This window comes from Drosophila hydei, unplaced genomic scaffold (assembly GCF_003285905.1).
Source record: "Drosophila hydei strain 15085-1641.00,03,60 unplaced genomic scaffold, DhydRS2 tig00008121-arrow-pilon, whole genome shotgun sequence".
In the NCBI taxonomy this organism is placed as follows: domain Eukaryota; kingdom Metazoa; phylum Arthropoda; class Insecta; order Diptera; family Drosophilidae; genus Drosophila; species Drosophila hydei.
Window position 1 is genome coordinate 1,228,679 of NW_022045832.1, and position 22,506 is coordinate 1,251,184.

Consider the following 22,506-nt stretch of genomic DNA (forward strand, 5'->3'; position numbering starts at 1 on the left):
ATGCAGATGCAGATGCAAGCGGTTGAACGACGGGCCAGTGCATTAGAGCAGCCACCTTTGCCTGACCTGGACCTGACCTTATAAGCTAAACCGCAACGCTAGTATGACACAACTCGGCAGAGCGCTGTAAATTCCATTTGGGCATTAGGCTAATGAAAGAGATTCCTTGCACAAAAGTTGCAATTACGGAGCTGAGACCACAGCTTATATCAAACTTTTTGCCAAGCGGTAAAAGTCACTGAAATTCCACTAGCTGACATTTGCATAGTTCATACAAAACAATCTGCTTGGGTTAGCTCATCTACGGGTTTTCATTTTTTGCCAAGGGAATTTATGGTAGCCGAAAGTTGAAGTTATTTGACAGCAGCATGCTAATATATGGCCAGCCACATAACTGAGCCATCATCCGCATCCGTTTGGGCAGCCGAGTAGCTGTTGGCCAGAAAATGCTCATAGCCAAAGGGCAAATATTTACATGCTATGTTGCGTTCAAGCGACAAAAGGCTTTGCGATTCCTATTGAGATTTAGATGGAGCCCGCGATGGCGCTGCGATGGGGGCGCTAGTAAATTGAAAGCAAACAGCAATCTATTTTAATGTTCTCTACGCAGTTTGGCTTTGGATTTGGCTGTGGCGCATAGAAAGCGTTGCCTACATTGCTGTGCCACTTGCTGGCCACACATTGCGCGTGGTATAGAAGGTTTTTTGCAGCACGGCAAGTGCTGAACACTTTCAGACTCCATTGAAGCGTAGTCAATGTAAATAAAAAGTTTTTTAGCCCCTGGGTAAACAAAAGTTAATTAAAAGATTCTCGTCAAATGGCTTCCCTTCACATTGTCCCTTACCCAATTTCAAAGGGTGATCTGAGCAGAAGGCAAAAGAACGAAAAGAAGGGCTGATACAATTTAAAGCGCAATGGTGACTGACCGCAGCAGCAATTTTATTGTTGCATTTCTTATTAAAGCGAAAGTTTGGCAAACATTGAAGCAATTGCTGGAGCTGCAGTCGCAAAGCGAATAAATGGGCAGACCGCAAATCCCAAATTAAAAATTAAAATCAACAAAATCCATTCAATCTTATGAGAATTTCTTAAGCCAAAGCGAAAGCAGAAGCAAAAGCCAAAGCGAAGTTGAATAAAAAGACGCCGAAGCGCAAGGGAAAATTCATGGAATTTAAATTGAAATCGCAGTCGAAATAAAGTGAAATGAAGCGTTTAAATTGAGAGTGTGTGCGAATACCCCTGCACACGCTCACACAAAAACACACTCACACACACACTAATAACATAAAGCAAGCGAAAGCTAATGTGTGAGCTTGTTTACTTTGTGGCTGTCGAAAATATTTCACGTGCAGCAGCTAAAGCAAAAAACATTACCTTCGAGACCTGAAAGAGCAACAGCAACCTGAACAGGAACAAGACCAAGCGCCAGAAGACGAACAGCGAACAGAGCGCAACCCAATAAAAATCGCTACACAGCCAGGCAAAGACCCGACGAATACAATGAACACACATTCAAATACCCTGTAAATATGTTATGCTAGTTTTGTGTGTTTGATTAAAATGATATTTATATATATACTATTATAGTATTATATATATACAATTTAGCCTAAATACTATAAGAAGTATATTACATGAAGTATATCACATGAAAAAGAACTTTATTCTTTTAGCATTTTCAAGACACTGCTAACATAAATGCTAGAAAAAACACTTGTTTCAACTCTTTAAATTAAATGTGATATCTGATGAAATAATTAATTGCATAAAAATATAAAAAATTGCTTAATAAAATTATTAATATTCAAGTAACATAAAAATAATAAAAATAAAAATAATTATAAAAAAACTTAAAAAATAAAGGCTGTAGCTCGTAAGCTCGCTCTCTATTCATGTTAATTAATTATTATAAATTATGAATATTAATTTTATAAATAATAATTACTGATCAGTACTACGTTATAATTGACTGTCTAAGGTTAGTAAAAACATTTGGTTTTATCTTGCCTAAATTGACATAAACTATACATTAAATAAAAGCGAAGCTCAACAATTGTTTTACAAAATACTTAATATATACAACAATTAAAATGTATATAGTATATTTATACTATAAGTCTTATGCGAAAATTCATGGGTATTAAAATTCGAAGGAAAATTGAAAAATATTGTCAAATTTGTTGATTGTTTTATGTTTTCTTAAAATACCCACGTCTAGCGCATATAAAGCGAAAATCGGCAGCCCAACATAGAAGCCAGCCAGCCTGTTCTCGTGGGAACATTGGGAGTTGGGGTTGAGTGAATATTGAAGGAGCCTCGTTTGCTGTGCTACCAAGATTATTTGGCGTCAACTTATTCGAAACAGCGCAGTTGCCGGCCTGACTGACTGACAGACAGCGTTACTATTCCAATGGGAGCTTGTGACACACGAAGTGTAGTCACGTGAAGCAAAACAGTCTGTCACAAGCGAAAGGAGTCGCTCAATCGCAGCAGCAAATTTTGTAGAAATAAACACATGGAAATTATATTTCACTGGCGGGCGGGGGATTAACTTGTAAATCGAAAATAAATCAATACAAGCACCTGCAACTTCATTATCGCGTTCGTTTAAACAATGTCATTTGATGCTTGCCTTTATCTTCGGCTTCCTTTAGGGGAATATACCTGCTTGACGCTCGCCTGCGGCTTAACTAGGCTCACTTTAAGGCATGACTCAAAAATTTGTTTCAATTTCTTCAGGCTCGCCTCACTAACTCGCAGCGCTCTCTCTCTCTCTCTCTCTCTCTCTCTCTCTGTGTAAGTGTCTGTGCCTGCGTCTTTCTCTATGATTACAAGTAAATCCGAATCTCAGTGGCGCACATTTTATATAAAAGCATGGAGTATTTTGTAGGGGATTTCATTCAAAACAACTCGCGGGAGTAACTGTAATAAACTTAAATGTGTCACACACTCACACACACATACACAGACACACAGACGCACAGACAGAGTACAATCACCTTTGTATAAACTGACACAGCTATAGAGAGGCTGCACCCTTCGCAGTGTGTATGTGAGTGCGTGAGTGTGTGTGCGTGTGTGTCTGTGTGCTTATCTGTGTATTGGTATGTGAGCGCGTGATTTATGCCCTCATGACTGCGTTTGCGTTGGCTTTTGTTTGCTTAAGCGCCAATTGAGTCTCACGTCCTGGTGACAAATCGATTTCTTATCACTCTGCGGTTTTATTATGGTCTTTGGCAGCACAGCACATCGCAGCTGGCTGCAGGGGGGCGTGGGCATGGACGTGGGCGTGTGTTGTGCGTCTAACATTGATAAGCTGAATACGCCATAGACGCTGCCATTTTTAAAGTAAATAAATTTTTAATTTAATTTTTAAGCACTCGAAACGATTACGCGTAACTCAATCGAACAAAATTCTGGATTGGGGACTTGCTTGGGTGCCCTTTATCAGCGATGCGGCAGCGAAAGTTGTTGACTTTTATGGCAACCAACTGGGGCAAAGAGACGCATTTGGCTGCTGCCTGCCGCTTGCCCGCTTGCTACTTAAGTGCTGCTCTGCCACATTTAAATGCCCCGCGGTGGACTTCACTGAGTTGCTTGGCTTGCGGCAAGCAAAAGTTTTGTGCTATATTTATTTTCATTTGGCTTGGCAAGTCCACAGCTCCTTGTTGTCGTTTCTCTCCTTATCGTCGTTGTTGTTGCTGTTGTTGCCGTTGGGGATGCTGGCCGCCTAGTTGCTGGAATTTTATATTTGTTTTAATTTCCTAGCCATTTCCTGGACGCTCTGTGTGCCGGCCACATTTGTCAGTGAAATGGCGCTGGCGCGGCACGTTAAATGTGCAGTTTCCTCGAGTTGCTGCCTTTTAGTGTTTATTACAGTTAACTGGCGCCCAACGGGAAGTTCAGTTACTTGCAACATCCGCATCAATGTATATGAACACAAAAATGTGTGCCATATCAGACGGAAACTTGAGCGCGGCCTATCTAAGCGCCAGGCCTCAAATGCTTCTCACTGATTTGCCTGCCACATTGATCATCTGGCGGGCAGTTGTGCGTTAACATTTTTATTGACTGTACATGGGGAAAGTAAGAGTTGAAGCTCGATTTATGTGGAAGCATTTCCTTTAGTGCTCGAGTCTTTCATCTGGCAATTTGGCAAATTGGTCAGTGAATGGTGCCTACTTAAAGCTGCAGCAGTTGCTGCTGCTGCTGCTGCTACTGCTGCTCCTACAGCACCTTTATGTGTTGCATGTTATTGTCAGCAGCGCAGCTGGCAAACACGTGGACGGACAGCTTCCACTTAGATGACGTCAGCCGTCGTCCCTCGTTGTTGGCATTTTATCGCCAATTATAAAAGCTGTCATTTTGGTATTTTTATTGATGTGCAAAAAAAAAAACAAAATGAGAAATAAAGAAAATGTTTCAACAAAGGACAGGTAGCTGTAAAATACCGTTACTTGAAAATGCCAATCATGCTGATGACGGGCGGCACGTGGAGCCACACACACACATTATGCAGCTTGTTAAAGCTGACAACTGGATGACTGAGCCCAGCTGAGCTCAGACGGTCTCAGCTGCCGCTAACAACTGAATCAGAAATGAGAACTTATGCTTCCCCATTTTAATGGACTACTTGACCAAGAAGGCTGCCCGGGGCTGTGTAGCCAATGCCGAAACGCATGCCTTATGAAACAATCAGCAAATGGAAATACTTTTGTCGAAAGGATATGAAGTCTAACAGAATTCTCCTGCAATATTGTCAGTGCTAGTGTTGTCAAACTCTTGTCGATACCTAAATTTATAAGCTCTGGGCTTACACTGTATGATAGTATATAAAAGCAAGCAAAATATTTGGATAAATTTGAAATTTTTTATATGAACTCTTAGCTACAGAGTATACATATTCGACAACTGTAGCAACAAAAAAACCCATGATAAACAAGTGAAATGCTTGTGCCACATATTTGTGTGCATGCGTCTGTATACACACACAGGCACACACACACATGTGTAAATAAAAGCTGTTAAAATACGATAGTGCTGCCTATTAGCACAATAGACACGGCGATGCCAACCGCAGCGCGACGCTTGCAAAAGGCAGAAAAAATGGCAGAATGGGGGGATATGGACACCAGCACAGCCTGGGACCGAAACAGGAGTGCCACCAGAGAGAGAGAGAGAGAGAGTGAGAGTGTAGGAGGATGGTTAGGGACTGCATGGAGGAGACCGAGGCGCAGCACGCAAAGTGTAACCGCAAACATAACAACGCAAGCAGCAACAACAATGGAAACAATGACAAAAGTAGCAAACAGAAAAGAAACAAAATGAGTGACCATGAAATACCCTGTAAGCAAAAGAGGTGGGCTAGCTGCAGAAAGATATTTGAATATATCTTAAGCCAAGTGAATTTTAAATTTTACGCAAATTTTGTTCTGCTTCATAAAAATACATCGTAAGAGCTGTAAGCGTGTTCACCTCCTTTCTAGAGAATAGTTAAGCACATATGGAAAAAGTACGAAGTCAATGCAGGACAATCGTAAAGATGGGTCTACGGGTACGGGGCAGCAAATGATTTGTAGTGTCTTGGGCTTGGATGAGTGCTAGAGCGAAAATGGGTGGCAACGTGTGAAGGCTTATGCAATGCTGTTTGCTTCTCTTACGTATATGTGTTTTGTGTGCGTGTGTGTGTGTGTGTGTGTGTGTGTGTGTGTATGTCTGCTTGTTAGTTTATGATCAGCAACTGAGCTTGACGTGCAGCATACGCCGGGCAATGCGGTCACACAACAATCGCAACACATGGACCGAGGAGCCAAATGTCAGGGAAAGGGAGAGCAGCTCTTTTAGCTCTGGAAAGGGCCAGCAGGGCAGCATCTGTGCTTACACACGTCTATCGTTGTCTGCCCGGCGCCAGGCTGACTTTATTTTCACAGCGATTTTCCTGTGGCTGCTTTTCGTGTTTTGCCCCCATACTCGGCCTGACTTGGCCGAAGCTGTCTTTCACGGCAACCACTTAAACTAAAGCTGTAGCTGTTTCATTTCCATGCCAAGCTGCAGTTAGTTTTGCCTCTTCTTTTGTACTCTTGAGCACAAGTATTGTAAGCCAGCTGCCATTTGTGGCCACTTACCGTTACTTTCTCAAGGGCTTTTATGATTTAACAGATGAAAAACACGTGGCTGCCAAATTAGTCGACATTTAGATGCAGAATATCCTGGGCATAAGCTCGTTTCTTATCACCGTCTTGACCGTGAGGCATTGCGTATCCTTTTCATGTCCTGCATATGATATTGCGGGGCTTAAATTGATTTTATCTTTGTACTGCTCCCAGCTGCACATCGGATCGGATTTTTCGCTTCGAGTATTTGCAATCAAAATTCCAATGACGTTCAACACTTAATTTGGGGCATCTAAGTCAGTGAGGTTGGGCTTTTATTATTGTTGTTATGTGGGTTACAATGCGAGCATTTCCATTGCATGCTCAAATTCATAAAAAGGATAACAAATGCCAAAGCTACATGGCAGCTGCCTGGTCTGAACCATTTCCGTCCATTTGTCTTTGGGGCGTGCCTGGCCATAATATCAAATCATATCTTAACATTTACGCCAGCCTGTCCCTTTCCCTGGCAAAATATTCCGGCTAGAACGGAATTTCTTAAAGCGTAGCTACAATAACAACCAAAGCCAGGCCAGCCCAGGCCAGGCCCGGCCGTTACTAATTTCATAAAGCCAAAATGAAATAAAAATTGCGTAGACAGTGCGGGCCACTTATTGTCCCAGAATAAAAGGATTTTACTTCAGCGCCAAGCGTAGATGAATTTATCTCGCACTCAACTTTGTCTTGCGACATTTTTGGCAACATGTTAAAAAGTCGGCAGCGTGACAGCTGCTTTAATGCAGTTGGCAATGTCTGAGGAATCTTTAAAGAGACCCTGAGTCACTTCCGGGCGCCAAGAATTTATGTATGTGGCAGGACTCAGGCAACAATGATGAGCGACAATGACTGTCGTAGTTATAATTTGAAGATAAAGCTAAAAAAAATATGTATATATATATATATCTATATAAAAGTTGGAAATTTAAGGGGGACTAACGCATTTGAGTATAGCTGTAATGAAAAGCAACGGGAAGTCGGCTTTTATGACACCATTCAAGTGTAGATTGCAGTTCGCTCTTCCCTTTGTTGAAATGAGTCACTTAGCAGGCACGATGGGTCGTATGCGCAATATATGCGCTGAAGCACTTCAATTATGGTGATTGATGAATGTAGGGGCTGGCGCAGTGGGAGCGTGGATAGCAGCGTGTCGAAGCTTGAGCCCATCCGAGTCGGAGGGCATTGGCATGCAAAATAAAAAAAGGAATTTCGCAAATGAATCCTTAAGTATGCGCCGCGTTGGCTGCCAATGGCATCGCAGTATTTGCAAAACGCCGCAAAGTATGCAGCGCGTGGCGAGTTGGCAAAAAAGGTGAGCTGCCGCGTCAAAGGCTTACCCAACGGCCAAATATGCTAGCGGAATTTCAAAATGACTTTCAGCCGAACAGGCTATAAGGAATGAAGAGCGAATAAACCAACAACAAAACAGAAAAACAAGAAAACAATAAATTGAATATTTATAACACGACGTGCCATTAAATGTCAATGTATTTTTAATTATGCGCCCAAATACCAAGCAAAGAACCCAATTTTTTAAGCCTGGCTTTCAGCTCGGCAACGCTTTCAATTATGCGGCAGCAATTTTCACTTCGTTGCCGCCTGTCAAAAACTTTAAGCGCTTTGCTTTGCTTTGCTTTTCATTTTTTTTCACTTTTATACATTTTTCGCTTTATTTTATTTTATTTGGCATTTCGTTGTGTGCTCTGAATGAGCGTAATTAAAATTGACCCTTGGGGACTGACCCAGCATCATAAAAAGTGCGCGACTGTGAAAACAAACTAGTTAGTGAGTATGGAAATACCCTGTATACCCGCTTAGTTGCTTGGCACATATCTCATTTTTTCTGTTTCTTAAAATCATTTGGAACTTGCTAAAGTAAATTTAATATTTTTATATTAAATTTTAATAATTTTCATTACTCAGCTTGTGTGCTCTTTAAGTTCGCTTCAAAACTGTCATACCCTTTTAGCACATTTCATATGCTTACAGGGTACACAAACTTTTACATAATTACCAGCTATGAAAGAGTTGAAGAAGCTGCACAAATCTGTTTGCTTTTCAGAAGCTGAGCTCATGTGCCAAATGAAATTTTTCGCTTCTGCTCACTCGATGAGCGTCACGTTAAATGGGTCTCGTTTTTCCTTTCAGTCTCGACACTCCCTTGTCCATTTAATTTTGGAAGTTTTCTAATTTTTTGATTTCTCAAGAGAATTTAAAACAAAGCACAAGCGAGCACAACTGCCCAGCTGCCCAGCTGTTAAATTGCGTTGAATTTGATTTGAAAGTTTTGTCGTTGGGCAACAAATTAAAACTAGAAAATGAATTTCATGTACGCAATTCACTTGAATTCAATTAAGCGACACGCGTGTACGGCTCGAGTGTTAATTAAGCTCGATTTGCTGTTCAAATAAAATGCAAATTAAAAGTTATCGCTGCAATGAGTGCCTAACCAGCTGCAAATGCAATTAGTTGCCCATCAGTGGAAAAGCTGATCGCAACTAAATTTTAACTGCACTTGACTCGCTCCAATCACGGCCACGGCCACGGCCATGGCCATGGCCACGCCCGTAAAATTGTTGTCTATACACAAGCTTTTGCTTGCAGACGCGCTTCTGCTTCATCTTTTCTTTTTGCTTTTCTTCTTTTTTTAAAGGGCATATTAAATTGCGATGAAATGGCCCACAGAACGGGCCCGACGACACTTCATGTAATTTATTTGGCCCAAAGGCGCAGGCAGTCCCTCGGCTGCGTCCGCTTCAGCTCGAACTCCTACTCCTGTCCCTCGGTCAGGGCCATGTTGAAAGCAAAAACGAAGACGAAGACGATGACGATGAGGCGGCAAATGCGTTAAGACGATTTTATGTAAATGTTTTTCGTGCTCATGTTTTAAGTGTGTTTGCCTCGCCGATCCGGCGGAAAAAAGGCAACGGCCGCCCGAACAACAACAGCAACAACAACGACATCAACATTGCCAACAACAACAGCAACAAAGGATGTCACAGGCTGCCTTCATTGTGTCTGTTCATTTGGAATTTTATTTAAAATGGATTATGCCGCCTGCGAACAGCTCAAAAACAAAGAAAGGCAGCGCACAAAGAACCTTTAATACTCTTGGAAAAAAATACATCATAAAAGAATATGTTTAACAAAATAACATTAAACAAACATAATAAATGTAATCAAAATAAAATGACATCATTTGGGGCGTTTGAGCGTACATCAACTATTTGGTTCCACTGGGAGCTTTTTGCTGCTATTGTTTATTTATGGATAACAATTTTTTTAGAAATATATTTTTATACACTTTCATATACAAATACTTGAAGTTTATATTTCTTTAGCTTCTTCATTGATGCCAATTTTACTTAAAGAAAATATCTCTTAATTTTAAGAAGTTTCTCTGCAATTGATTGATTGTGCAGTTGATATTATTTATTAGAGTTCTTATCCGATTCATCTAAGCCCAAGAGCATGCTCCTGAATTTCATTAAATTGGCTTGTTTATTAAACAGAATTAAGTTAATCCCGACAGTGTTTGATTCCCTATAATAGCAGAAGGCGTTTCTCCTAAATGGAGTGGAAGACCTATTGTATTAGTAGATTAAATCGGATCTATTGAACTTAATTTTGAACTACTGCAAGTTCAATGGGACATGATTGATTGCTTGAGAAAGAGTATGGAATGGCAAGGAAATTTATGTTGTCTTCCAGCTCTGTTTTGGCTTTTTAGGTGTTTATGTTTATGCGACAAAGTACCAGGGCCCAAGCCCCAAGCCCCAAGCCCCATGCCAGCTTAAAGGTACACCATATAGCCTGACCGGCTGATGTCAGCGGCTTTAAGCGGGCTTTTTGAGTTGAATTTAATGAAAAGCGAAATGGTTATTTGATTTCACAGCAGCGGCTGCAGCCTCGGCTATAAATCTTCATATGGCGAACGGGTCTCATGTGTGCGAGGCGAGTCACTCCGGCTGGGCAATTATCTAACACTCGCTGCAGCCTGTTGGCTGTTGTGCGGCGAGGTGGGGCCTAGTGGGGGGCTTGGGTAAATCAATATACGTCTTATGGGGCACAACATTTACGGCGAATAACGCATTAAATTCTATGGCTAAATTTCATTTGATTGTGAAATCGGGCGAGACGTCGCGACGTCTGGCAGAATCGCTGATCCGCCGACTCAAGCCCATCGACTGCATAACTCATTCATTTATTAACCGTTTCCTGCACCCACGTGCCCACAGCCGCCAGCCCAGTGTATCGAACCAACAAAGGCGCCAACCGATGGAAAATCGTTGACAATGCCAGCTGGCGTGATAAGCCATTCATTACGATTATTACGTTGGGGCATGCGTGGGTGTGAGGTGCAGCGTGGGGTAGAGTTGGAGGTATGTGGAGCATGTGTGCCGGCAATGGCAGGATGAACGGTTCGGCTTGGTATAGCTTGGCAAATGCCGGCATGCCGAGCTGGCAAATAAAAAATATTGCTGATAGGAGTAAAAATTTTCATACTCATTTATTTTTATTTACTGCGCGCAATTTGCACATAAAAGCTGAGCAAAAAGACGCACCATGTTGTGCCGTGTTGTGCAAAAGGGTTCTCTTCAAATCTCTGACTTTGACACAAGTGAAAATATCGGAAAATTATGCGTGGCTATAAAAGTAAAGCGCACGGCAATGCCTGCGATGGCTATGGCTTTGACGACGGCGATGGCGATGGCGATGACGATGGCTACGACGATGGCGTCAATGTCGATGGCATTGTCAATATTTAAGTTTTGACATTGTTATGGCAGCAGCAGTAACAACAACAACAACAACAACAGCAGCCGCCGCTCGTTGTTTATAGGTGTTGGTTGCTTGGCTGCTCGGGTGGGGTTAATTTATGGTGTTCATGTATGCAAATGTTGTCATAAATGTCGAAAATTTTTGGAAATTTCGTTCAGGAATTATGAGCGCATGAAGTCGAATTGTCTGCGTATGCGAGTGAGTGGGTGAGTGAGTGAGTGCTGGGTCGCGTGGGTATTTATTTCCATCATTAAGCAGAACAAACCACCTTTAATTAAGGATCGCACAGCCGGCAGCTAAGCTGGCCGCAAATCGCCAAATGAGAGACTAAAATATGATGCCCTGGACAGAGATGAGAATATGGGATAGACAAAAATCAAGTTGATTTCATAAAAGCCATAGTCGAGTGGAAAATCACAAAGCTAGGCGAGTGTGATGCGACCAATGCGATGGCAGGCGTAAAGGCAATTTGTTTTATTTTCCTCTATTCAAATCGAAATCGTTAGTGAGTGAGAGAGAGTGTGAAAGGCAGAGCGGGAGCGAGAGGGAAGCTGATGAAATTGCGATTTTCCGCTTGTTTTGCCAATTAGGCGCCAGTTGACTTTTCCCGAGTTTGCAACAAGCGACGCAGCTTTTCGCGTTTTTGCAATAAATTAACTGCTCAACACACTGGCTGACCGGCGAGCTCGTGGTCGTTGCTGAAAAGCGGCTTAAAATTGATAAAGTGAAAATTAGCAGAGAGTTTTGCGGCTTCGCTGGAATTCATAAAATTGCTGTTAAAGATGATTGAAGCCTAAATTAGGCAAATGCTCAAGCAGGGAATAAGCCTAAGGTAACCATTGCACTGTGTTGATATTAAATTTCCATTTCAATTTAAATTTAAAGTTTCTTTGATCGAATAATAATCAACATATTATTTTTTAATTTCTAGGGTATTAAGTCTTCTTGTTTGCTCTTTTCAGTCAACTAAAGTCGTTTCGGCATAGAATGTTTTAAATTAAAGTTAAATGCGTATAGGGTATTTGATCGTCGATCATTAATTGTGTGCGCCTTTTTTTGCCTGCTGTGAGTTTTTTCTTTGATTTTATTTCGTCGCATTTGTTTGCCAACTTTAATTTACTTTGCTCAACTCTCAGCTTGCCCGTAGACAAGGCGAGCTGTGAGTGCGCGAACTCATAAATTTCAAATCTGTTTCAATTTTCATTGGGCTTTCAGGCAATTGTTGTTGCTGCTGCTGTCGTAAGCTTGTTTATGTTGCTTGCCAAGTGAAAGTTAATACGCGTGCGAATTTTCCAGCCACTCTTAGCGCCGCGTAGCTCGCCAAATCGGGCAACAGCCACGACAGCAAAAAATATGAAGCTAAACTTTGCCAAAGGAATTATTCTTGATATGAGATGACATCAGCGCGTATTAGGTTGCATTCCAAGTGTGTGTGTGTGCGTGTGCGTGTGTGCACATTTATTTCTTGCTGGCTGTGCCAGTCGTAAAGTTTCGAGCCAAGCACGAGTACCTAGCGCGATAAGCAGAACAACAAACACGAGCCAGGAAAACAAAAGGAAATCAGAAATAAAAATAACAACGAAACTGAAATGCTCTAAAGTTACTTATTAATGCAGCTATATAAAAGCCAGATCTGAATGCAAATCAAGATAGTTTTGTATTAATTGAAATTGTAAAAGTTATGTAAATATTGATAACATTTCAGTAATTTATTAAATCAAAGTCAAGACGCTTAGTTTCTACCCCAACTGCAAAAGTATTCGCCCAATCTAGGGCGTGTTAGCTGCGCTCCGAAAGTATTTATTAAATGCGTTACATATTTCGTAAGATATTTAAATACTCTCTGGCAGCGTAAAATGAACTGGCTCGAAGGCTGGGCGTCTTCTCTGTAAGGCATGACTCAAGGATGTGGGAATAAGGCCGGGATGGTCGGAATGCCGTTACCTCGGGGCTGCAGCAGCTGATGGAATGCAATAAAAAACTTTTCAGACAGCCACGGGATATGCAATGCAAATTCTATAAGCAATAAACGAGAGTCTTTAACTTGGCGAATCTTGAGAAATTGTTGGATATATTAAAAAGCATATTCTATATATATTGCCGGCTAGAGGTTCCCTAGCGCCGCAAAGACAAACAATTGACTGACTGCGGTATACCAACAAATTTTCTGACACTAATCCCAGCTTAAAAACTTTGCTTTATTTTAATCAAATTGAGGAAGCTGGCCGGGGCACACACCCCAACAAGCCAAAAAGGAAATAGGCGAGAAGAAGCCATTGGCCAAATGGCACAGCTGCAGAGCGCACGGCGGGAAGAGAACTGCGAATGAACTTTAAGCCAGCGGGAAGGGAGCAACCGCAAATTGTATACGCTACGTACGTCTGCTACGTGGGGCACTCAGCAAAACAATGCCACACAGTGGCAATAACGGGCCAAGAGCAGCCGGATAGAATTGCTCAGTAATTTAATTTAAGCATGCGGATGGCTCCTCTCAACCAAAGTAGCAGGCGTCAGTTAGTGGTGCGTGCTCCATAAGCCCAAATGTCAATATTTGCCTATGCCACGCATTAAGCGCGCCTAACCATGTGACTCAAATGTGTGTATGTGGGGCGTCTATGTGAGTGTGTGCGTGTGGAGTGAGCCTTTTTGGGGTGCGTTGAGCGGACATTTAAAATATGTTGTCTTGCCACCAGTTGTTTGCCAGGACGCTCCGCTTTTTCTGCCAGACAGCTGCATATCTATAGCCACAAGCGCCGGCGAAAGCGGAAATTAGCAAACGATTTAAGCTGCGGTGGGGAAGCCACGCACATGGAGTGAGACAACGTGGCGTATGCGTGTTATTTGATTTTGCTGCGGGTGCGCTTACATTTTTTCTTTTTACATATTCCTTAACAATTTCCTGTTATAAACAAATCAAGGATGTAATAACGCAGTTCAATGCGCGCACTTCAAGCAAAGAGCGTGGGTCCAAGAAACGATTGCACAGTAAATGCCGTTGATTATGATCTTAAGAGCTGCCACAGTCGGTAATGGCCGAAAAAAAATTGCTGCATAGTGTATTTTATGGTAGACACAACTGCGGGGCTCCGCCCATTAGTTAACAGCTTACTGCGTTTTCTTCTCCGGTTAGACTTGGCTTTGAAAAATGTAGAAAAATATTTAGAATAACAAAAACAGAAAAAAGGCTATCCACACACTCCAGCACACACCAGCTCATGCTGGGAACGCAGTTTGATGGCATGTGAAAGTACAGTAGCACCAACAACAAGGACAGACTTAAAGGAAAGCCAGTCAAGTGTATGAAATGTAACAAAGACCTTAACCAGTATTGCGAACACACTCGCCCACTCGCCCGCTCACCCACTCACCCACTGGACTGCCACTCACACGTACTGGGCAAAATAATGAGAAAATATCAAAAGTGTGCCCACTTTTGATATTTTGTGCCAAGGCCCTCGGGCTCGGTCCCCGCTGAATGTCAACTTAAAGCAACTTGCGGCTGCCGCTTGGCCAACAAGCCGTGGCCAAGTCGGGCTGTCCTGGCTGGCTTGCTTTCCACTTTCCACTTCGTTGTATTTCTTTTTTTTTTAAAGTATCCGAGCTGGGTGAAACCGACGCTAATGAGCTACTTAGGCGATGACTTAGGTCATTATTCTGTGTGTGTGTGTGTGTGCTTGCACATCGTGACATTACACATACGCAACGTTGTTTTGGCCACACTTTGTGGTAAATGTAAAGCCGACGACAACTGTTCTCAGACATGTTCTGGTTGCTTTTGCTGTCTTGGGACGTCCTATGCCAGCTCTCGGCATTGTGCTGCGTCTTTTGTCATCATGGTTGTGCTCTACCCAAATATGCTATATTGTATTCGATTAATATTTCAATAAAGTGTTTGTGTGAGGGCCGCCTTTAACGGATTACAATAATCAGAGTCCTTTTGTGCCGATTACCACAATGGTCTGGCCATCAAGTGGAAAATGAGCTGCTTAAGAGCATTCAGAGATCTCTTTGCGGAGTGCACTAAATTGTGTACTCAAACGCAATTTTTCTGTCTTTGAGTTTCCAAATTGTCCCGCGGCTAAATTGAAATCATTAGCCAGCTGACGAACAATGGCTGTTGATTTACGGAGCCACAAACGCCGCGGGCTTCGTTAGACAGCAACGGGCCAAAAATAACACAACAGATCACACACACACACACACACACACAGTCACACTCACGCACGCACTTCCACACGCACTGACTGACAAACATGTGCGTAATTGCAACACCTCATTAGGCAGATGCTGAATAAAAGCAAAAACTTTACTTTAATCAGGCACCGCCGCCGCTGTCGCCCCAAATTTGAGAGTGAAAACTTTCAACAGTTGCTCCCTTGCCATTGCTGGCCGCCAATTAAACGCGTCCATCGCAATGTTTACCCAACACAAACACGACAAAAACAACCAATTTCGAACGCTCCGCCTGGGGGATGGGATGCTGGGGCCAACAAGGCTGAAGCTGGAGGCGAGTTGACAGTGAAATCCATCGACATAATTCTGGAAAATGTGATTTTATTAATTAAATGCGACAGGCGAGTGTCAAATCAGCGACAGGGCGTGGCTTACGCCTGCCGCCTCCTCCCCAGCTGCCGTTCGCTGTTGCGGTTCAACGTGCTGCGAATGTCTCCGCCGTCGACAGCGCACAACAATTTTAAACATGTCAACACGGTGTCATAATTATAATATTCAGCCCGGGAGTGTGTGAGTCGGTGTGGGTGTGAGTGTGTGTGTCATTGTTATGTTGCTTGTGCGCTGTTCGATTCGCTTGCAAGTTGGAGCCTTAAATTCGCGACCCCAAAAGCCACGACCGCAGGGCGTAGCCTCTGTCGACGCTATTGTTTGGCTTTACGCTGGGCGGCATTTTTAATGATCCAGCCACAGAGCTCAGGGACCAGCACTATGCTTGGCGTTGGAAATTATATTCTGTTGCTGGTGGTTCGCTGCGGGTCGCTGGTTAACTGATTGGTTTTGCGGTTGGTTTTAAGCCGCCTTTTAAAAGCCATTTATTAGGGACACCGACGACAATGCCGCTAATTGCTTTGCTGTGTGAGTGTGTAGCTTGTAGCTTTTCCAGTCCGAAATGGGCAGAAATGTGATGAATGAGCAGCTATCGATAAAGCAAGAGTAGATAGTAGAATATTATGAATTTAAAGAGTTCGCTTCGAAAAGGTATGAAATTAGATCCAACTGGCAGATAAATATATACAGATATGTAAACTTAAGTAACTATATATTCAGTATTAAGCCAAAAAATATGTGTGAGACATAATATAGAAAGTTAAACTAATGTTGAATAATTTTCTTTTCCTTTCTTAGTAGCCAATACTATTTTGCTGAACAACTAAGTTTTAAGCATTTTCGTTCTGAAGATCTGAAGTACACATGCTCCTATGTTTGAAATCAATAAACATATTATTGATAGAAAATAAATTGATCCTAATATTCGTTTCAAATCATTCTCAAAATATTGTGTTTATTACTAAATTATATTGTCTAACATTTAGTATTAAATGGCACTACAATTTTAATGCACATAGCTGTATATAATTTCTCTGCTTTGCACACCCTAATCAAATCATATATGTAGCCCACATATCTAGATTGTTTAACATCATCCACAATATTAAGGATAAAATCTGAAGCTCTGGTTTAGTGTTCCTTGGGCATACTTGTGCCTTACACTAAAATAAATATATATTCATGCTAAATAGCAAACATTCTCATAGCAACTATGTGACGTTCTCATCTATGCAAATGTATAAAAAAATATATAAAGGTTTATTATACACATTTAGAGGTTTGCTTAAATGTGAATAAAGTATTTAGATTACGTGTAAATACGGACTTGGAATCTAGATAAAGTAAGAGCAAGGTGAAGTCGCTGGCTTCTCTGTCCTTCAAGCTAAGATTAAAAATATTATTATCATTAATTATTACAGCTATTTGTTTATTTATTTTTGAGCTTTGAAGTGGGTCAGTTTATTTGTAAATATCTATTTATCTCAATTTGTGGCAGTTTCCTTGTTTTTATTCGAAACACTAGTTATTCTCTCTACTGCTCTGCTGGGAGTCTTAAATTTAAAGCATTTTTGGTACAAAAAAAAGGAAGAAGAAAAACAGACGAAAAATAAGGAGAAGAACGAAGCAGACTGTTGGCCAAGTGACCTAGCGGCCAGCAGTTGGCTGCACGTTATCCTGGCCACTTAGTCTTGATTAATGTGTCGCATTTGCCTGCGGAGCCTGGCGTCATGCACCCGTAAATAACAGACCCGCTCCCTCTCCCCGTCCACTGACCGATGTCAGCCCGCCCACTCAAATGAGTTAGTTTTTATTGCGTCAAGGTTAATTGGAAATGCCAAAGCTATATAAAAACTTTTTGCTTTCGATTCAAGTTTTCACTTTATTATCATTTTTACTATTTATATAAAAACGGAGCCATGAAAGTTGAGTACTCACAGCGCAATTTTTGATGTGGTTTAACTTTTGCATGCGCTTTATTTATTATGGATGCAATAAATATTTATAGATGATCTTGATGTATGTAAGGCATGTGAGTAAGTGTAGATGTGTGTGTGCATATATTAAAAAGCTGGCTTAAAGCACCTGGAGCTGTTGCTGCTTCCACTCAAATTCGCTTTAGATTTCAAAATTTAATATTTTCCTCCGCGTCTGCATGTTGATCGCTTGTCGAAGCTGCCAGTCAATCATTCGTTGACATATTGATTGAATGCTGCGCCCTGCATCTCAGCTGTGCGTCTGTGTGTGTGTTTGTGTTTGACCTACCCCGACGGGCACACACGCTGAACCTTGTGACAAAATTTAAAGCATTTTCCAAACTGAGCAGCGGCAGTTTGAGCTTGGGCAAATTTGGCTTGTGGCTGGCTGCCCAGGAAGGAATCTCTCTAGTGAATTTTCCAGATAGCTTGTTACAAAAAGGGCGCAACACATTTATAATGTGGACAGTAATGTGCGCGTGTGTATGTGTGTGTGGCAACAAAAATGTAAATGTTCACAAGCAGCTACTAAGAGACAACGGCTGGCAGAGACAGGGACCCGCATGATAACACGCATATCTTGATGGGTTATTGCCTAGTTTTTGGGACTGGCTCCCTTCGGTGGGGGAATCAAATTAGAAGCAGACACACACACACACGGTCACATCATACGCTGCGTACAGTAAAACTCATATGCATAAATATTTGTGGATTTGGTCGCCCCGCGACGCGACGTGGCGCGGCGCAGCTTTTGCCCATTGAGTCCAATAACAATGCGCATCAAAATGAACCGAAAATTGTGCCTGCCGCAGCAAGCCCACAGCCTGAAGTCGCAGGCAATAAATTTGAATAGAGGTTAGCGTCTCAGTGTGTGTGCGAGTGTGCATGTGTGTTGTCTGTAGATTTAGCATGAAGAGTCTTTATTGTTTGCGAATACGCAAATTGGTGTCTAGCATGCCGTCAATTGCCGACAATTGGCGTCAATTTCCCCAGTGACAAGTGCACCACTTACCTCGCACTTCGGCAGTGGACCCTCGGGCATCTTGACCTTCCAGCCCAGCAGCGGCGGAATGCATATGAGTGCCGACATTATCCACACCGCCGTGATCATGACAGCCGCTCGGGCGGGCGTACGGGACTTGAGATAGTCAACGGCCTTAGTGATGCTCCAGTAGCGATCGAGCGAGATGAGGCACAGATTCATGATCGAGGCTGTGCAGAGCAGCACGTCCATGGCCGAGTGTATGTCACACCACCAGCTGCCGAAGATCCAGTAGCCCATCAGCTCATTGGCCAGCGAGAAGGGCATTATGATGAGGCCCAGAAAGAAGTCAGCCACGGCTAGCGAGGCAATGAACCAGTTCTGTATATTCTTCAGCGACTTCTCAGTGGCTATCGCAATGATCACCAGCATATTGCCCACCACAATAATGATCATCAGAATGGTCACAATGATCGACGCGATCACAATATGCGTCAGCGTATAGCCGCTCGGATAGCGTCCATCCCAGTGAACTTCCGTGCCATTGCTGCTGTTGGCCAACAGGCCGAAGCTCATATTAGCGGTCGACTGATTGTAATAGCTGCCCGCCATCTGGAGGCTGTTGTTGTAGAAGCTGCCATTCAGCAGATAGATGGTATCATTCACCGGCGGCGGCATCTCCAGCAGATTCGGCAGTTGCACCTGCTCATCGACGGTCACCAGCGGAGGATTGAGTGTGCCAGCTGGATTTCCATGAGTCAGTGATGATGATGCTGCCGTAGTTGTTGTTATTGAGGCACCGCTTGAGAATACTGCCAGGAAGTCATCATTGCTGATGTTGCCCGTATTGATGCTGGCCTCCACTTTGGCGTAGTCCATGTTGCTGCTCTGTTTCTGTTTCTGTGTCTGTTGCTGTTGTTGTTGCTGTTGCTGTTGCTGTAGCTGTTGTCAAGTGTTTCTATCTTTGTCTAGCGTCGGATTGGTCCCATGCTGGCGCTGTCCGCTTCACTTGGCCATGGATACATATATATATATATATATGTATGAATATATGTTTGTTTATATAAATAAATATATTTATGTTTTTATAATTAAATTTGAAAATGCGGCCGGCAATTTTGCATTCGTTTGCGCGCGTTTCAATTACGTTCAGAATTTTGTTCTAACACCCAATTAAATCTAATAATTTATCTAATGCCTAGCATAGTTTTGCGATTTGCAATTATTCGATTATGTTTTTACCCGTTTTGCACCGAAACTTGTGTATGTGCTTATTTGCTTTAAGTCGCGTTAGCGTAACACGCGAGCGGCTTTCATAGAATTATTTATTAACATTACTTTTAATAATACATTTATACTTTTTTCTTATTGTTGCTGCTGGATAAACACACATATACCGACACCGATACACATACTTAAAGAGATACAGATTCAGAGTGAGACATATAGAGCGAGTGAGAGAGAGAAGTAAGACACACAGATTAAACGTATACTATAGAAAAAGACTGACTATATACAATAGGGATCCGTCGCCGGGGCGCCACAAGAACCCCACTCTCGATATCTCGATCTCGATGCCATCGATCTGCGCCTTCGTCCCACAGCAGTCACAACATCACACGCACTGCCGCTCTCTCGTTTTATCGTATTTTATTTACACTTGATCAACAGTTTGTATATCGTTCTGATAAATAGTTCTGCTCGTGCGTCAGTTCGTTTGTTTACAATATTTTTGTGGACAGTTTTCTGATTTGGTTAGATGGACGCGCGCGCCTCACACAATGCTCTCAATCGGGCGTGGGCATTTCTTGACTCGATTTGGCGCTTTTTCTTTGGCTAAATGTATGTGAGACTTGGTACTTTGGCTGTTTGGCTATTTGGCTACTGGGCCAGCTGACGCGCCCGCAACACGTTCGCACCGCTGGAAATGCACATCTTAACTGAATGGCCCAACATTTGCTACCAAAGTTGTCTTCCACACACGCAGCCTCTGCGGCGGGCTTCGGCTTTCGCATCGGCGTCGATTCGTGTTGTTCGCTGTTCGGCACATTCCGTTTCATCGGGGAAATTCGCTCACTGGGAAATTATCTCTTTGCTATTTGTGTTTCATTTGCCAACCGTTTCGCCTGCGTTTGTTTTGGTCACAGTGTGCGTGTGTGAGTGAGGGGCGGGTGGGTGCCATTTTCCTAAGCCCAAAAAACCTAAACCCAAAAAAACCCAACCCGAACCCATTTGTTGCAGCACTTTTCACGTTTTTCATTTCACTGTTGCACCCTCTCTGCCCCAAAGGGCGCCAGGCTGTGTGTGTGAGTGTGGGCATGTTTGCTACAAATGTTGGCCATGCGAACGAGGCCCATGTGTGCGATGCGGCCTTTTGTTTACATTTTTTATTTCAACCCACATAGCTGGCTTTGTTTTCACACCAAATGCTGGCAGGCTCACCTTTTAAATACTTCTCACGATTTGCGGCCTGTTAAAGTTGCGCCTCAACTGTGCCAATAAAGGCACAAAAATGAAGCCATCAAAAGGCGTGCGGGCGCACGAAACACAATCCATAGGCCTCTTGCTATATAGCAGCCTACATACATATATATATAAATAAATATAGATACTTATGAATGCCAACACATTACGCACATTATGCGCTATAGTCACGTAGATGGGGCACATAATTGAAAAGCCAACTTGAGCGTATCAATCGTGCAACCAAACAGGTTGTTCTGATATCTGTTGTCGTTATTGTCATTGTTGTTGTTGTTATTGTCGTTGTTGGCGTTGTAGCTGTGGTTGCTGCTTCAGCAGCTCTCAATGAAATCAGCTAGAAATTATTATGATAATGAAGAGTTGAGCGCACACTCAGCTCGCCTGGAAGTTTTTTATGGGCTGCGCTGCGTTGCGCTGGCAAGTATGCATCATGTATACGCTGCGTATGAGTTATTCGAGTTATTTGATTACGTTAAGCATACGCCGTGTTGCTGCTGCGCATAATTTCAAATTACACGCAGCAAAGCGACATCAACATAATAAATCTGAAAAGGGCCGACACTTGACAAACAAGCAGCGAGTGAGCTGTTACGACATCAACTTATTTGCCGTGACGGCCACACACACACACACACACGCGAACGCAGTCATAGTGAGCTGACATATGCCGGAAAGACTAAGCAGCCGAAAGAGCAGCTACAACAGTGGGTACTCAGGCTTCAGTCCCTAACAGAAGATTGCTTGTCAAGCGCTGATTATATTAACTGCCTATGGATGCTAGACACACGCACACAAACACACACACACACGCACACACATAGCCACACATTTGTGTGTAAAGCCAATCAGTGAGACATACCCACTAGCACACACACACACACAAACACACACAATAAACAGCCGCAGTGTCAGGCAGAATCAAATTGCGCATACGCCGCATAAACCTATGGGTTGTAGCCAGTCCGACGGCATGGATAATGCGCAAATCTCTCAGATGCGGATGCATTAAGTTATGCACATATATATGACAGTCTGTGTGGCTGTGCGTGTGCGTGCGTATGCGTATGCATGCCTCATTGCAGCACTGCAGCACGCACATCACAGCCACTAATGACACCTTCGTCTTTCCGTCTGCATTTATGTTGCCGTTGGGCGAAATCTAATTTTTATTCGCCGCACGTTTTGCATAATGAAATCGGATTTGTGGACCGACGTAAACTGCAACTAAAAATGTGGGCGTGGCTTTCGATAGGGTCAACGGTTACAAGCATCACATAATTCGCGTACTCCATAAAAGTGTTTTGCAGCTCCGAAAAGTTTGGGCAATAGGAAGAGCATCATCATTTTGCTTAAGTATTATTAACTGTATATAGTTTAGGCTGGAGAATGGCAATCTCGATAGATAGACATCTTCTGAGTTTATCCATTAGAGTTAAATCCTCTGCATTGGCTGAGAATCGGCTGCGCAACGAGGGTGAGCAGGGTATCTGCGTAGCCTAATAAACTCTCGCGACTAGCGCACTCTTTTCCACTCTGCGCTGCTTTTGTTTTTCAAAACTTTTTCAGACCTAAG

At 42.7% G+C, this 22,506-nt stretch overlaps 1 protein-coding gene across 2 annotated transcripts in view; it reads right to left on the minus strand.

Moving 5' to 3' along the window:
- LOC111604229 (alpha-2Db adrenergic receptor) overlaps positions 1-19,802 on the minus strand; it is a 44,253-nt gene extending 24,451 nt beyond the window's left edge. For both annotated transcript variants that reach the window (XM_023322206.2, XM_023322205.2), the window contains exon 1: positions 18,480-19,802. In XM_023322206.2, the coding sequence (XP_023177974.2) occupies positions 18,480-19,328 (849 nt within the window). In that variant the 5' untranslated portion in view covers positions 19,329-19,802. The remainder of the gene's footprint in view (positions 1-18,479) is intronic.
- Positions 19,803-22,506: the final 2,704 nt, after the last annotated feature.